At 37.5% G+C, this 12568-nt stretch overlaps 1 protein-coding gene across 3 annotated transcripts in view; it reads left to right on the top strand.

Moving 5' to 3' along the window:
- The window catches only part of LOC139133453 (venom phosphodiesterase CdcPDE-like), a 32964-nt gene that overhangs the window by 11501 nt on the left and 8895 nt on the right, over nucleotides 1–12568 (top strand). For all 3 annotated transcript variants that reach the window (XM_070700058.1, XM_070700060.1, XM_070700059.1), the window contains exons 2-15: nucleotides 904–966; nucleotides 1376–1408; nucleotides 1799–1907; nucleotides 2520–2634; nucleotides 3042–3133; nucleotides 4969–5048; nucleotides 5306–5425; nucleotides 5589–5664; nucleotides 6365–6398; nucleotides 9011–9076; nucleotides 9516–9588; nucleotides 11344–11496; nucleotides 11948–12014; nucleotides 12155–12195. In XM_070700058.1, the coding sequence (XP_070556159.1) occupies nucleotides 904–966; nucleotides 1376–1408; nucleotides 1799–1907; nucleotides 2520–2634; nucleotides 3042–3133; nucleotides 4969–5048; nucleotides 5306–5425; nucleotides 5589–5664; nucleotides 6365–6398; nucleotides 9011–9076; nucleotides 9516–9588; nucleotides 11344–11496; nucleotides 11948–12014; nucleotides 12155–12195 (1122 nt within the window). The remainder of the gene's footprint in view (nucleotides 1–903; nucleotides 967–1375; nucleotides 1409–1798; nucleotides 1908–2519; nucleotides 2635–3041; nucleotides 3134–4968; nucleotides 5049–5305; nucleotides 5426–5588; nucleotides 5665–6364; nucleotides 6399–9010; nucleotides 9077–9515; nucleotides 9589–11343; nucleotides 11497–11947; nucleotides 12015–12154; nucleotides 12196–12568) is intronic.

Below are 12568 nucleotides of genomic sequence, written 5' to 3'. Positions count from 1 at the left end.
AAGACAATGTTTTCATGAAAAGACGGCATTCAATATGTGTAAAGATACCAACAGTCAACCACATATTAAATTCAGTGTAAAACTGATATAGTATGCAGCTGTACTATGAACCCCCATCAAATAATTACCATGCTAGGGGGCCTTGGAAAATGAAGATTTGGGCTAATTTGGAGTTATTCGGCCCCAAATTTCAAGAGAGTGCCTTTGTGTGGATGATTCACTTCTATGTTAGTATAAAGAGTACCCCATTGACCTTTGACCCATTATGAATATGACCCCCTAGGTTACTCGTTTTTTTCGACACATGCATTCAAAATCCAATTAGAGGCGATTTATTCAGTGATTCTCGGTAAGAAATTGGAATATATCTTTAAAACTAGCGTGGTGACACCCTATTTTTAATTTTGTATTATGATTAGCATACAGTAAAGTTTCATTTTATGAATTTTCATGAATTTGACACCAGTAGAAAATAGTCAGCTGTAAATTTAAAATCGTTGATTCCTAAACTCTCCATCATCTCCCTTTCAAATAGCATTTTGTTCTTTGATTGACAGTTAAATATCTAAAAAGGCAAATATTTTTAAAGTATCAAATTCAATCGATTGATTTTTAAAAACAATAAAGTAGATTGTACATATTTTACACTTTTACAATGAACTATACTTTGAAATTGACATTTTTTCGGGTTCTTAGGGAGTACTTTTCATGCTCCATTTCCATGGAAACGGATGTGGTGACCCCCATTTTTTATTTCATTTTTTGAAAGGTGCTGTATTACAGAATGTATATACCAAGTTTCATGAAATTGACACCACAATAAATTTTGAGGTTAATTCGTAGGGCTTCACCTTAAACATATCTGTTCCTTCAACTTGTATATGTTTTCTGCCCATACGACAGGAGAAAGTATACAGTGGGCTGACTTTCAACGACAGTGTCCACGACATCACGAAATCGGACCGGGTAGGAACCATTATTTTCTCTCTTCTGTGTCTGTGTGTTCAATCATTAATGCTTTGTTATCATGTGATTCCATAACAACCACCACAAGCACCTATACACACCTACCTTTATCTTTTGCGCATGCGTTGCGGTTTGCCTTTGTGAGCCGTTAGACTTTGATATGTGGACTGGATTTGGGATGCCTTACTTCTCGCAACAGCACATCGGAGTGATGAATGGCGATACTTTTATGTCAACTCGGCTTTCGACCCACTGTACTATGCGTATGGTTTTCAACTGTAGGGCGTTATTCGTCCAAAATATCTACCTTAGCCTTGTACAGTACACTTACGCGTCACTCATTTATCACGAATCATGTTTTGTTATTAAATTTGTCTAATGTTATCTTACATATGTTTGTTTTTTGTAGAAAGCGGTGAACAAACGTGTCATTATCGTCGTTGTAAGTTTGGTTTTAGTTCGTCTTTTTGAAATATTTTTGTGAAGTTTTTGTGTAGCTTCTCTAGAAACATTGGCAGCTGAAGACCTGTAGTAAAGCCAGAACGGTACATCTAGCCTCTAATATTTGCAATGTATTTGTTAAATGTAAAGCACATCTATGTACAACCAAATAAGACAGACAAACAAACTAACAAGCATGAATAGTAACTAATAGTAAGTAAATAGATTACAAAAAATAAATTAATAAATTTTTCATAGGTAAATAAGCAACCACTGGTGAATTTTTCATTGTAACAGATACATGGCACTTTCAAGGTAGACGCTGTTATACAAAAAGTTAGTAACATACTTAATAATGAATTGATGGGTGGATATTCTCATCACTCTCCAGGTACTCCTCATTATCTTGTCCATGGGCATCGGCGTTGCCCTGGGGTACGCGATCTTCTATCGTGAAACGTCTGACGATGGCCGGGCGGCTCCCCTACCTCAGCCTACAGGTTAGTCTGACAATCATTGTTCAGAAATAGTAATAAATATTTATTAGAGAAACAGTGTGCGACAAACGCACGAGCATACTTACAAATAGATAATCTGAGAGAGAGAAAGAGAGAGAGAGAGAGAGAGAGAGAGAGAGAGAGAGAGAGAGAGAGAGAAAGGGGGTTAGTAGGTAGGTAGAGAAAGAAGGATAGATGCTAGTATGATAGATAAGCAGAAAGGTAGGTATTAGATTATTAGATAAAAAGACTGGCTGACAGTCCTCAACAACAAAACTAAAAGTCAAGAGAGACAAACAGCCTGCATGCCATCCAGACAGATAGATGGGTAGACAAACACATAGATAGATAGATAGACAGACAGGCAAAATGATTCCGGGGCGGTGAGAGACAGCATTCGTCCATTAGATCACGCATGTAGCATGAGAGAAGGACAGCTGCACGGGTAATGTCTTTTCTTGAGGACGACTATTTTTTTGAAATCAAAATGAAGGGAGAATAAATATGCACTTAAAAGACTTTTGGCAGTGTGCAAGCAAGAGCGTAGAGATTGCAAACATCATAAGCGAAGAGTTTGTCATCAGCAGTTCTTTGTTTACATTTGCATTAACACAGCAAAACCAACAATCGGAAAACCTAGGACTACACCGTCAAGTCAACCGCAACCGAGCTACAATTCGTGGTTGGACGTACCTTGCAACGAATATGGAGAACCCCAGTGTCCAGCTGGGTAAGTTTATTTTGTTTTCTTCTGTGCCATTATTAACATAAAATGCTATCATCGGCGGCAATGGTCGTCCTGGAAATTACCAAAATCTATGGACGATCTTGCGAATGATTTAGAGCAAGGCTGCGTACACACAAAAACAGTTGGGGAGGGGGGACTGGAGGACTTCAGGGGATTGAATTTTTGACTCAATCATGACGACAGATCCATGCAAAAGTGATGACTAAATATTCATGGTCATTCACGAGTCATTTCTATTGACAAAATTACTTTTCCTTATCCGTTTTTAAGGCTGAAAGAGAATGAGCGACAATATACCTGTTGACCCTTTGATGGGGAAATAGCGGATATACTGTCTAGTATCTCATTTCAGTGGTTTTAATTCTTGACTTTCACTGCTGTATTTGCAGGTACGAAAAGCGCCCTCTAGTTCTTCTATCCCTTGATGGTTTTCGTGCAGACTACCTGATCAGAAATTTCACTCCGAATATCGCAAAGATAGGTATGATTAATTTTTTTGTTTCACTGTAGGAATCAGCATTTGTTACATCGCTTGCTGGGGTCATTCATGTTGAATATATAATAACCAGATATGAACTGTAAATGCTCACGTGTTTCATTATATATTGAAGTTATGTGTAAATTTGAACCTTTGCCACATGTTTGCAACTTCATTGAAATTATTATGATCAACATAATGAACAATAATCACCGCCGATTAATTCTAAAAGGTCATGAAGTATACAAATATGTAATTAGCTGAAATGTAATTTTACTGCTCTTATTGTATCACCACTTTATCTAGCAAGTGTAATTACCGTTGGCCAAGTCCTTCAAGCCATATATGCCGAGCTGTGAAAGCTCATTAGATATGCAAATTATAAATAAGCTGACATGAAAACGTGAAATGACTTTCGATATTGTTTTGATCTAGTACCTGGTATAATCATCAATGTACATAGCATGTTTTGCCAACTTTGATCAAGTAAATCCCGGTATATATCCCTAATAAGCAAATTAAATATGTAAATTAGGAAGTGGCTTTAGTAAAAATGCTTAGTGATTGTCAGTAATGTTGTATCATGGTATCTGCAATATGTGTAGCAAATTTTGTCAACTTTGGTCAAGTCAATTCAGACCTATATCTCTAATTAGAAAAGTTCATTAAATATGCAAATTAGGAATTGGCTGAAGAGAAAATGCTTGATGACTTTCAATAATATTGAATTATAGAGTCTTTAATATACATTGTAAGTTTCATCAATTTTGATCAAGTCCATTAAGTTAAATATACCTAATTATGAAAATTCATTTAATATTAAAATTAGGTTTTGGCTGAAGTAAAAATGTCTTTTGACTTTCAATAATGTTATATCACAGTATCTTTGATGTATATAGTAAGTTTCAACAATTACAATCAAGGTAATTCAGATATATATCCCTAATTGGGAAAGTTCATTAAATATGCAAATTCGGAATTGGCTGAAGTAAAAATGTTTAATGACTTTCAAAAATGTTGTATCATAGCGGCTTCAATACATGTAGCAAGTTTCATCAACTTTGGTCCAGTCATTTGAAATATATATTCCTAATTAACAAAGTTCATGAAATATGCAAATTAGGAATTGACTGAAATTAAAACGCTTAATGACTTTCAATAATGTTAAATCATAGTATCTTTAATATACATACCAAGTTTGGTTAATTTTGATCAAGTCAAATCAGACATATATCCCTAGTTAGGAAAGTTCATTAAATATGCAAATTAGCATTTATCTTTCATGTCACCCTTAATGGTTCCCACTGCTGATATATCTTGGTGTGATCAACATTTGTAGCAAATCTCATCAAATTTTGTGTAGTTGTTTTTAATATATATCGATTTTTTCTAAAATTATTAATTATGCAAATGAGCAAAAAGTATGCAAGCCAGACCCACCAAAAACTAATCAGTTCTTGCCATTTGCTAACTGAATATATGTACCAGATTTGATACTGATCTGATGAGCCGTTTTTGAGATAATGGACCAACAGACAGACAGACAGACAGACAGACAGACAGACAGACAGACACACAGACGGACAGACAGACAGACAGACAGACAGACAGACATCGCTGCGACATATGCCCACGTGTGTAAACACGTGAGCAAAAAAAGGAGCCGCTTTATAATGCAAAGCATAGAACGCGGGTAATCTAGAAAATTTGGAAAGGAAGAAAGTATTTTGAGAAAACTAAGTGATAATAGAGTTAAATGTACCGGCACCTATTTTCACACTTTGTGAAACGATTCTTTGCCTTCAAGCCACTGACTGCACTGTTTCTTATAATTTCAGCTAACTGCGGAGTGCACGCACCGTACATGCGACCGGTTTTTCCGACTTATACCTTTCCAAACCATTACTCCATAGCAACGGTGAGTAATCACCCATACAAAAACACAGTAAATTTCAACTCAAGAAGGCAATAGACAAGAAGCTATCATCTACTCTGAGTACCCCCTTCTACTTAAATATAATTTTGTTAAGTTACCAATAGTAAGTCGAGTTACATTCTTGTTCCGATTATAACAGTATACAGGGGTAATTCTTTTAGAAAAAATGTTCCTTTTGTTTTTTTTCTATTAAAGAACATAACTTTATAACCGAAACTAACTGTACCTTTCTTATGCAGGGGTTGTTCCCAGAATCCCACGGTATCATCGCGAACAACATGTACGACCCAGTGTTCAGGACAGTGTTTAGCTATGGAAACAGTGAGGCGAAGAAGTCTCGGTGGTGGGGTGGGGAACCTGTGAGTTCAACAGCCGCTCTTCCACCTTTGCAACGCGAGGCTCAGGGCAGCTTACCGTTTGCCAACAGTAAATCAATATCCACGTTCAGTTTGTTTTTTAGAAACTCTACGTAGTGGGTCACGCTGTTTAACATTTTTACACTTACTACTTTGTGTTTGACAGATATGGGTCACCGCGGAGAAGCAAGGACTTCGTTCAGCCAGCTATTTTTGGACAGGTTCTGATGTAGAGATTGCCGGTAAGTCAAGTTGCCTTTGTAAGTAATCCCTTCATATATGTACATTCGCCTCCACAGACTTTTCAATCGAAAGTTGCAGAAGTTATCACACTGTTGTATTTTATTGAACTTGACCTGTTAACCTAAATCTCTCCGGTCCCACTAGTTCGCAGCAGAGGCCGAAAAGATAAGTCTGCACATAATTCAGTTGTGCGTCTATTGATGTAGCTATAAATAATTATATTGTGACATATTTATGACCAGAAAAGTGACTTTATCAAAATGCTGATTGACTGCCAAAAGTACCAACAGAACTAAAGGGTCTAAGAGTACTGCTGTTGCACCAACTTGTCTAGTCATACGGTGCTACTTAAATAATCGCCGATGCTTTCCTACGGACAGTTTACTGATGTTGTCTGTATAGTTATTTATGTTCAGAAAGCAAGTAACTTCGCTCATTGCGGTTGTTTTGCTGTGATGCAACAATGCCAACTGGCGTCGTTACTCTCATCATTGAGCCTGTAATCACAAGCCCTCAACACAACCACCACCACCACCATCGCCATCATCATCGCTACTACTGACAAACATCATCATCATCATCATCATCATCATCATCATCATCATCATCATCACCAACTGCAACAACAATGACCTGAAGATGGTAACGGAATTGTATTAAGTTTTAGGCCTCATGATTCTTGTGCCCCCTTTCTTTCAGGAGTTAGACCAACGTATTATTTCAGCTATGACGGGTAAGTCATGACAATTTGAATAACAACCTCTTCATCATGTAAACAAAATCTCCACGTTCTAAATAAGCTTACGAACTGATCGGGTGATCTCGAACTATAGAAAGAAAGAAAGAAAGAAAGAAAGAAAGATAGATAGATAGATAGATAGATAGATAGATAGATAGATAGATAGATAGATAGATAGATAGATAGATAGATAGATAGATAGATAGATAGATAGATAGATGGATGGATGGATGGACGGACGGACGGATGGATGGATGGATGGGTGGATAGTGTATTTAAATCATCTCTACGGTGGCCCAAAACTACCAGTTCTCCGCATTTAAAGTCTGCGTCGCATGCAATGTTTTTTCTCTCACATATGTCTCCGCATTTAAAGTCTGCGTCGCATTAAATTTTTATTCTCTCACACAGTTTTATGTCTCCGCATTCGAAGTCTGCGTCGCATTCAATTTTTTTTCTCTAACATAATTTTATGTCTCCGCATTCAAAGTCTGCGTCGCATGCAATGTTTTTTCTCTCACATATGTCTCCGCATTTAAAGTCTGCGTCGCATTAAATTTTTATTCTCTCACACAGTTTTATGTCTCCGCATTCAAAGTCTGCGTCGCATTTAATTTTTTTTCTCTCACATATGTCTCCGCATTCAAAGTCTGCGTCGCATTCAATTTTTTTTCTCTCACATATGTCTCCGCATTCAAAGTCTGCATCGCATTCAATTGTTTTTCTCTCACATATGTCTCCGCATTCAAAGTCTGCGTCGCATTCAATTGTTTTTCTCTCACATATGTGTCCGCATTCAAAGTCTGCGTCGCAATCAAATGTTTTTCTCTCACATATGTCTCCGCATTCAAAGTCTGCGTCGCATTCAATTGTTTCTCTCCCACATATGTCTCCGCATTAAAAGTCTGCGTCGCATTTAATTGTTTCTCTCTCACATATGTCTCCGCATTCAAAGTCTGCGTCGCATTCAATTGTTTCTTTCCTAAATGGGCGTCGCAGTCAGTGATTTGTCACCAACACATGAGGGCGCTGGCAAGTTATCTTGAGCGTGACCCTCGCTCTATGACCCATGATTGCATCCGGAAAAAAGTATCACTCTTTCAGTGTTCGTGATCGCGTAAAGCTCATTGATTTCGAAATTAAGTGACAAAGTTATTTATTGTATTGTAAGCTTATGGGGTTAATGATCTCCGTCTAGGCCTGGATGTATTGGCAGTTGTGGGACGGGCTGCCGTTAAGTTACATTTAGACGCTCATGTGGGACCGATATACTGGTGAGCAGCGTACCCCCTTGGCTAGATCATTAACCCCATAAGCTTACAATACAATGAATACCTTTGTCACTTACCTTCAAAAATGAGCTTTTCGCGATCACGAACACTAAAAAAGTGATACTTTTTCCGGATGCAATCATTGGTCATGGAGCGAGGGTCACGCTCACCAAAACTTGCCAGCGCCTTCATGTGTTGGTGACAAAATCATTGACCGCGACGGCCATCCACAGGCGGCCCAATCACTATGAATAAAGCTTATTTTGAGTTTTTCGAAGTTTTCTCTGTCACTGTCAGTCCCTCTCCTTTTCTTCATGCTCTGACTGATCGTAGTAAATAAAATAAATGACTATATAGCCTAACCTAGCCTCTTGACTCTTTATTTATTTTACACCCCATTACAAGGATGTTTATCTCTCATATACACATCTTCTAATTAATTAGTCAACACGACTTATTATGCTAATCCGTGGACTTATCAAGGTTGGTCAACATTGGAATCTTTCGCGATGTTGACTAACCTATAAAATCCCTGATAACTCCACGGATTAACATAATTAGTCATGTTGACTAATTAATTACAAGATTTGTGTATATGAGAGATAAACGTCCTTGTAATGGGGTGTAAAATAAAGAGTCAAGAGGCTAGGTTAGGCTATAAAGTAATTTCTTTTTATTTATTACGATCAGTCAGAGCGTGAAGAAACAGAGAAGAACTGATAGAGAAAACTGAGAAAAACTCAATAATAAGCTTATTGATAGTGTTTGGGCCGCCTGTGACCCATCTAGGAGAAAAACAATTGAATGCGACGCAGACTTTGAATGCGGAGACATATGTGAGAGAAAAACAATTGAATGCGACGCAGACTTTGAATGCGGAGACATATGTGAGAGAAAAACAATTGAATGCGACGCAGACTTTGAATGCGGAGACATATGTGAGAGAAAAACAATTGAATGCGACGCAGACTTTAAATGCGGAGACATATGTGAGAGAAAAACAATTGAATGCGACGCAGACTTTGAATGCGGAGACATATGTGAGAGAAAAACAATTGAATGCGACGCAGACTTTGAATGCGGAGACATATGTGAGAGAAAAACAATTGAATGCGACGCAGACTTTAAATGCGGAGAATAGGTAGTTTTGGGTCACCGTACATCTCAGTGTAACTCACTTTATATTGACAGGAACATCAGTTTATCAAGTCAACATGAATTTTGTGAAAGGCAAAAAACTGTTCAATAACTTTGTCGTGTATCTATACTAGAATACAAATACATAAATATTCCTTGGCATTCTAATCGTTGGGTGTTTTGTTTGTGTCGTTACAGAGACACTACATACGAACAGAGAGTCGATACTGTGCTCAGCTGGATAACAATGCCCGAAGACAAAAGGTCACACTCAATACTATCGTTCCATTTTGAGCCTGTTATTCTGTTAATACTGCCATGTACGCCTGCGTATTTCTTCGCTCAACTGTCATTGTAGCGTATCTGCTATTGTCTACACTGTTTCAATTTTTCAAGTTTAATCAACTTATCAAAGTGCAAGTTAGTTCAGATGAAAGCATGAATTTTAACAAGAACAAAGTGACATAAATCCAGGAACACTGTCTCTAAATACAGGTTGTAAAGGCGTTGCAGTACTTCAAACGTCAATAAATTTGAACTGTAACAATAAATTTAGTACCACTGACGGAATAAATTATTACCGATAGAAAAGCAGAACTGAGAGCAGGAGAAAATAATATATAAGCTTACATTTGGGGTTTCAGAAAAACATGATGATTAAAGTAATTGTGATGGTATGTCTGAACGATTTGTTCTCTCCCAGACCGAGTTTAATCACGCTGTATTTCGATGAGCCAGATACTGAAGGACACATCAGCGGTCCTTTTTCGGATGACGTAAGTACATGTAAGCGGCACGAAATAGCAAAAGACAGCACCGCATTGTAGGCAATAGCTAGTGTAAGTAATCGGATAATAGATACTCGTATATGCCTTAGGCTACCCACGGGACGGTATATTGGTCATAGCAGTGACGCCGTGTTCACTAATAACTTTTGGTACGTCCGTCTCTATTTTATTACCCTAACAGCAGCAATATAAGAAAACGGTAAACCCTGATACGATCAGCAGATTATCGGAAAAAAAATTTACGGACAATACTCAAAGGCTGTATTGATTTGAAATAATCCCAGATATTGAATCATACTTTGCTCACTGAGCAGGCTAGTCTGACGCCCTGGATGCGTGCCGCTCGGTGAGCGCTCGCATGACCCGCGCAAGTACAGGGCATTCCGAAAACACCATACCCCATATAAGTCCACTCTAAAAGGGATGTATAATAATGACTGTAGTGCAATAAACAAAATACCCGGGTTACATCCCCGTACATAATACTACCCTTTGTACCATGTACCTTGGCATAATTCATGATATTCTGTTTAAAAATAACCTTATAACATATGATGCCGCACTTTATTACCAAGGCGAACAATGCCTCGTTAAAAGACGCACGGCATAAGATGACGAAGCATGTCACCAGGCTTTCCGGGGTCAAAAATTGTTTCTAGTCATTGCTCCTGTCGAAAAAATGGACGACGCTCATTTTAAATATTTCAAGTTCCTTTCAGTAACCCCGCTTTCCAAACATCAGTTTATTTTCATGTGTTGTATTGGATTGTTATTAATATATTCTAGGAAAGATGTATAGTTTGTTTAAAAACTATCTACTGTTGATTGACCAATCAGAGTGCTCAATTCAGGGTGTTTTATTTACTCATAAAGCCTTGGTCACCAAATTCCAGAAACGAATGACAGCGCCGTAGTAAAGTACTGTCCAATCAAAAGTGAACATGTCTTATTCTGAAGACATCTGGTACGTTTTAATATTCAAATTTGGTAACACAGCGGAAACCAGCTGCAACACAAAATCTGCTGTGCCCTAGGGCATTTATATAATGTGCCCCAGGGCATTTATAGGATGTTCCATTACATTGGAAGGCTATTTCACAAATAAAAGTTTTAATTCATATCCTAAACATGTTACATTGACAAAGGGGACGGTTGACGTAAACACATTGAAAACGGAAATATATCAGTTAGGGGCGATAGTTTTTAAGTCGGATAAAATCCTCGTACTCGGGCTCTTCTGGTATATAAAGTCCAACCCTACGATAAAATGTCTCGGCCTGCGGCCTCGACATTTTATCATTGGGTTGGACTTTATATACCAGAAGAGCCCTCGTACTCGGGCTTTATCCTATACATAAAGCACAACACACTGTGACTTTTATACTGTTATTTCCTCCATCGTCTATCTCGGCTCAACAGAATTAGAAACAGAACATGGAGGTTTAACGCGAAGGCTTCACGAAATGTTATTACCTGAATACATGACAACTCCCCGGGTGTTTCCTATTCAAATTAATGCATTGATTTTCACTCACACCTAGGCATGTAATAATATATAATACGGCATGGTATGATATTTTATTTAGTACTACAGGCCATTGGCTTTCATGTACAGCACATCTCTATAATATACAACATTTTTACAGTAACGTCTTTTTGACCTACAATAGCGGAACATGACAAAGAATACATATATTTCATTATAATCGAGATAACTCGTTTGTTTAATCTTGCTTGCATTAGATAAATGCTGTTCTGAATAGAGTTGACAATACTGTAGGTGACTTAATGGATGGTCTTGTCAAATCTGGACTACACCACTGCGTTGATTTGATAGTCTTAGCTGACCATGGTATGACAGAAATAAGCTGTGATAGAGTGTTCTTCATGCACGATGTAAGTTCAGGTAGTTTGTACTCCTTCATTTATGTTCCTCTATCAGTAACAGCGTAGAGAACTTGATAAGAAGTTTGTACACTCAAAAACAATTTCCCCTTTAATACTTCGATGAGCACGCCATCACCATAGGTTTGTCACAACACAGGAACTGTTTCTCTCGTCAGCGTGGCGGTAAATTTATCACAACAACATCAAAGATGACAGCACTGAACCACATACATAACAAGGATGAATATTGAAGAAAAAAATCATTACGTGTAAAGTAGCCATGTCAGCACAACATAGAGGGACCATGGCACAATGTGCAATCCGTTTTGTCGAGACCACTCGTACGTGTTAAACACTATACTTATAGTCTGGATTGTTGGCCAGTTTCTGAAAATATTAAGACGATTTCGTGGTGCTTGCAACGTAAGACATATAAACTGTCTCTAATTTTCCTATACAGTACATCGATACCTACGACTACTTCTATAGGCTTGGAGCTGTTACCCGACTGGACCCAAGATCGAACGGTATGTACAATATGTAAACATTTCTGATATAGTAATAAGGTAGATGAATTTTTTCAGCTGTTAGTTGTTCGCCTAAGCCTAGAGTTGTTTGTATTTCTTTTTGATTTCTTTTTACTAATATTGCTTTTCCTTATTTATAGCGAAGATAAAAGAACCAGTCGAAGTTGTTGACGAAATGCAGGTATGATTTGAAGGCTGCTATGTACGTTTGTTTTGCCTGTATACACGATATATGTACACATGTACGTGCGTAGTGCACATACTTATGTATGTATGTATGTATGTATGTATGTATGTATGTATGTATGTATGTATGTATGTATGTATGTTCTATCTATCTATCTACCTATCTATCTATCTATCTATCTATCTATCTATCTATCTATCTATCTATCTATCTATCTATCTATCTATCTATCTATCTATCTATCTATCTATCTATCTATCTATCTATCTATCTATCTATCTATCTATCTATCTATGTATCTATCTATCTATCTATCTATCTATTTATCTATCTATCTATCTGTCTATCTGTCTATCTATATATCTAT

The sequence above is a fragment of the Ptychodera flava genome, chromosome 5 (genome assembly GCF_041260155.1).
Source record: "Ptychodera flava strain L36383 chromosome 5, AS_Pfla_20210202, whole genome shotgun sequence".
Classification (NCBI taxonomy): domain Eukaryota; kingdom Metazoa; phylum Hemichordata; class Enteropneusta; family Ptychoderidae; genus Ptychodera; species Ptychodera flava.
Note: the sequence above shows the minus strand (reverse complement) of the source record. Positions and strands in the feature narration are given on the sequence as shown.